The sequence below is a fragment of the Microtus ochrogaster genome, chromosome 16 (genome assembly GCF_000317375.1).
Source record: "Microtus ochrogaster isolate Prairie Vole_2 chromosome 16, MicOch1.0, whole genome shotgun sequence".
Classification (NCBI taxonomy): Eukaryota; Metazoa; Chordata; class Mammalia; order Rodentia; family Cricetidae; genus Microtus; species Microtus ochrogaster.
Genome location: NC_022018.1, coordinates 61,430,043 through 61,431,777, shown reverse-complemented (window position 1 = coordinate 61,431,777; position 1,735 = coordinate 61,430,043). Strand labels below are relative to the sequence as shown.

Sequence of the window (1,735 nt, the reverse complement as noted above, 5' to 3'; positions counted from 1 at the left end):
GGCTCGGGACATGAAAATACCAAGAAGAAGGATCACAAGTGAGCAGACTCTGCTGAGCACAACTGCAGGATGAGGGCTGCAGACAGACCAGGCAGTGGGAGAACAGCCAGCCAATGGGAGCACAGCCAGCGGGAACACAGCCAGCGGGAGCACAGCCAGGCAGCGGGAGCACAGCCAGGCAGCGGGAGCACAGCCAGCCAGTGGGAGCACAGCCAGCGGGAGCACAGCCAGCAGGAGCACAGCCAGGCAGCGGGAGCACAGCCAGTGGATGCACAGCCAGCCAGCAGGAGCACAGCCAGCGGAGCGCATAGCCAGCCAGCGGGAGCACAGCCAGCAGGAGCATAGCCAGACAGCGGGAGCACAGCCAGCGGGAGCACAGCCAGCCAGCAGGAGCACAGCCAGCGGGAGCACAGACAGCCAGCGGGAGCACAGCCAGCCAGCAGGAGCACAGCCAGCGGGAGCACAAGCTGATCAGGAGGAGCAAGAGGGTCCTGATTGGAGAGGACTGGGAGGAGGGCGCTCTTGCTGCATCCTGCTCTTGAGCTTAACTGGATATGACGAGGAAAGTGCACAGTGGGACTGGAGTCTGATGTGATTCGGGCCCCGCATCATTTTGCAGACTTTGTAGGAACCATTGTTTTCCATGATTGACATGGATATTCATACCTTCAGCTCCCCTGCTTCAATGTCCTTCCCCACTTCTCCAAAACTTAGTTTCCTGGTATAATTTTAACTTCAGGGCACTGTGAGCAAGTTAGGCACAGGTGCCATAGCTTTCTCCCCTGATATGGCTGATGTTGACTCAAGGTTATTCAGTTATTTTAGTAAGATTTTTTGTTTTATGGGTATAGCTTCTGGTGTTATGAGAAGAAACAACCTCACAGCAAAGACCCCAGCAATATGGCTCTTACCGTCTTTATGCCCCCCTTTCCCAAATGTTCCCTGAGCTTTAGCTGTGGGAGAGTTTTGTAGATGTAGCCACTGGGACTGGACTCCACAACTTCTCCTTTTGGTTGGTTGTGGTTTTCTGGAATATGAATGTATATGCCAATACATATATGCATATAAAACAATTTATGATAAAAAAAAAAGCATCCATGAAGTTGAGGAACAGGGAAGGGTATGGGCAAGGTTCTGGGAAGAATGGAAGTGGAGGGGATGGTAATTAAATTACAATCTCAAAAGGAAAAGTAGAAAGAAAGACTAATATGTAAAAGGCACAGACACCTGCTTGTGTAGGCAAATTTAAATGCTAGGTGGAACTTCAGACACCAAGGCGCAAATGCCCGGGGAACACTGGGTGTGAACAAAGCTGTGGTGAGGAATCCAGGGCTGTGCTGGGACGAGACCTCCCTGAAGCTTCTCATCCTAACTGGAAGAGCGGCAAGGTGTGTCAGTCCAGACCTCCGGACCTCCGGGAATAGCGGGAATAGCATTCCTTCTTCCCAGGCGTGGGCAAACCCTCCTGGTGAAGGTCAGCCAGCCTGCTTCCTGACAGCCTGGCTCAGGTGAGCCTAGCTCAGGTGAGCCTAGCTCAGGCGTGGGCAAACCCTCCTGGTGAAGGTCAGCCAGCCTGCTTCCTGACAGCCTAGCTCAGGTGAGCCCTGTGGAAGCAGCTGAGGGAAGAAACTCTGGGTGGGAGGGTAGCAGAACCTTTCTGGATGCACTGCTTTGTAGGAAATGGATCATGGTTCTGAAGACCAAGTGGGGTTGTTTATTCTCCCATCAAGGGCTG

The 1,735-nt window shown here is 53.0% G+C and overlaps 1 protein-coding gene across 1 annotated transcript in view; it reads left to right on the top strand.

Annotated features, from left to right (window-relative positions):
• The window catches only part of LOC101980057 (cathepsin L1-like), an 11,078-nt gene extending 10,483 nt beyond the window's left edge, over window positions 1-595 (top strand). Inside the window, exon 7 of the mRNA XM_005355343.1 lies at window positions 83-595. Coding sequence (XP_005355400.1) covers window positions 83-595 — 513 coding nt within the window. The remainder of the gene's footprint in view (window positions 1-82) is intronic.
• Window positions 596-1,735: the final 1,140 nt, after the last annotated feature.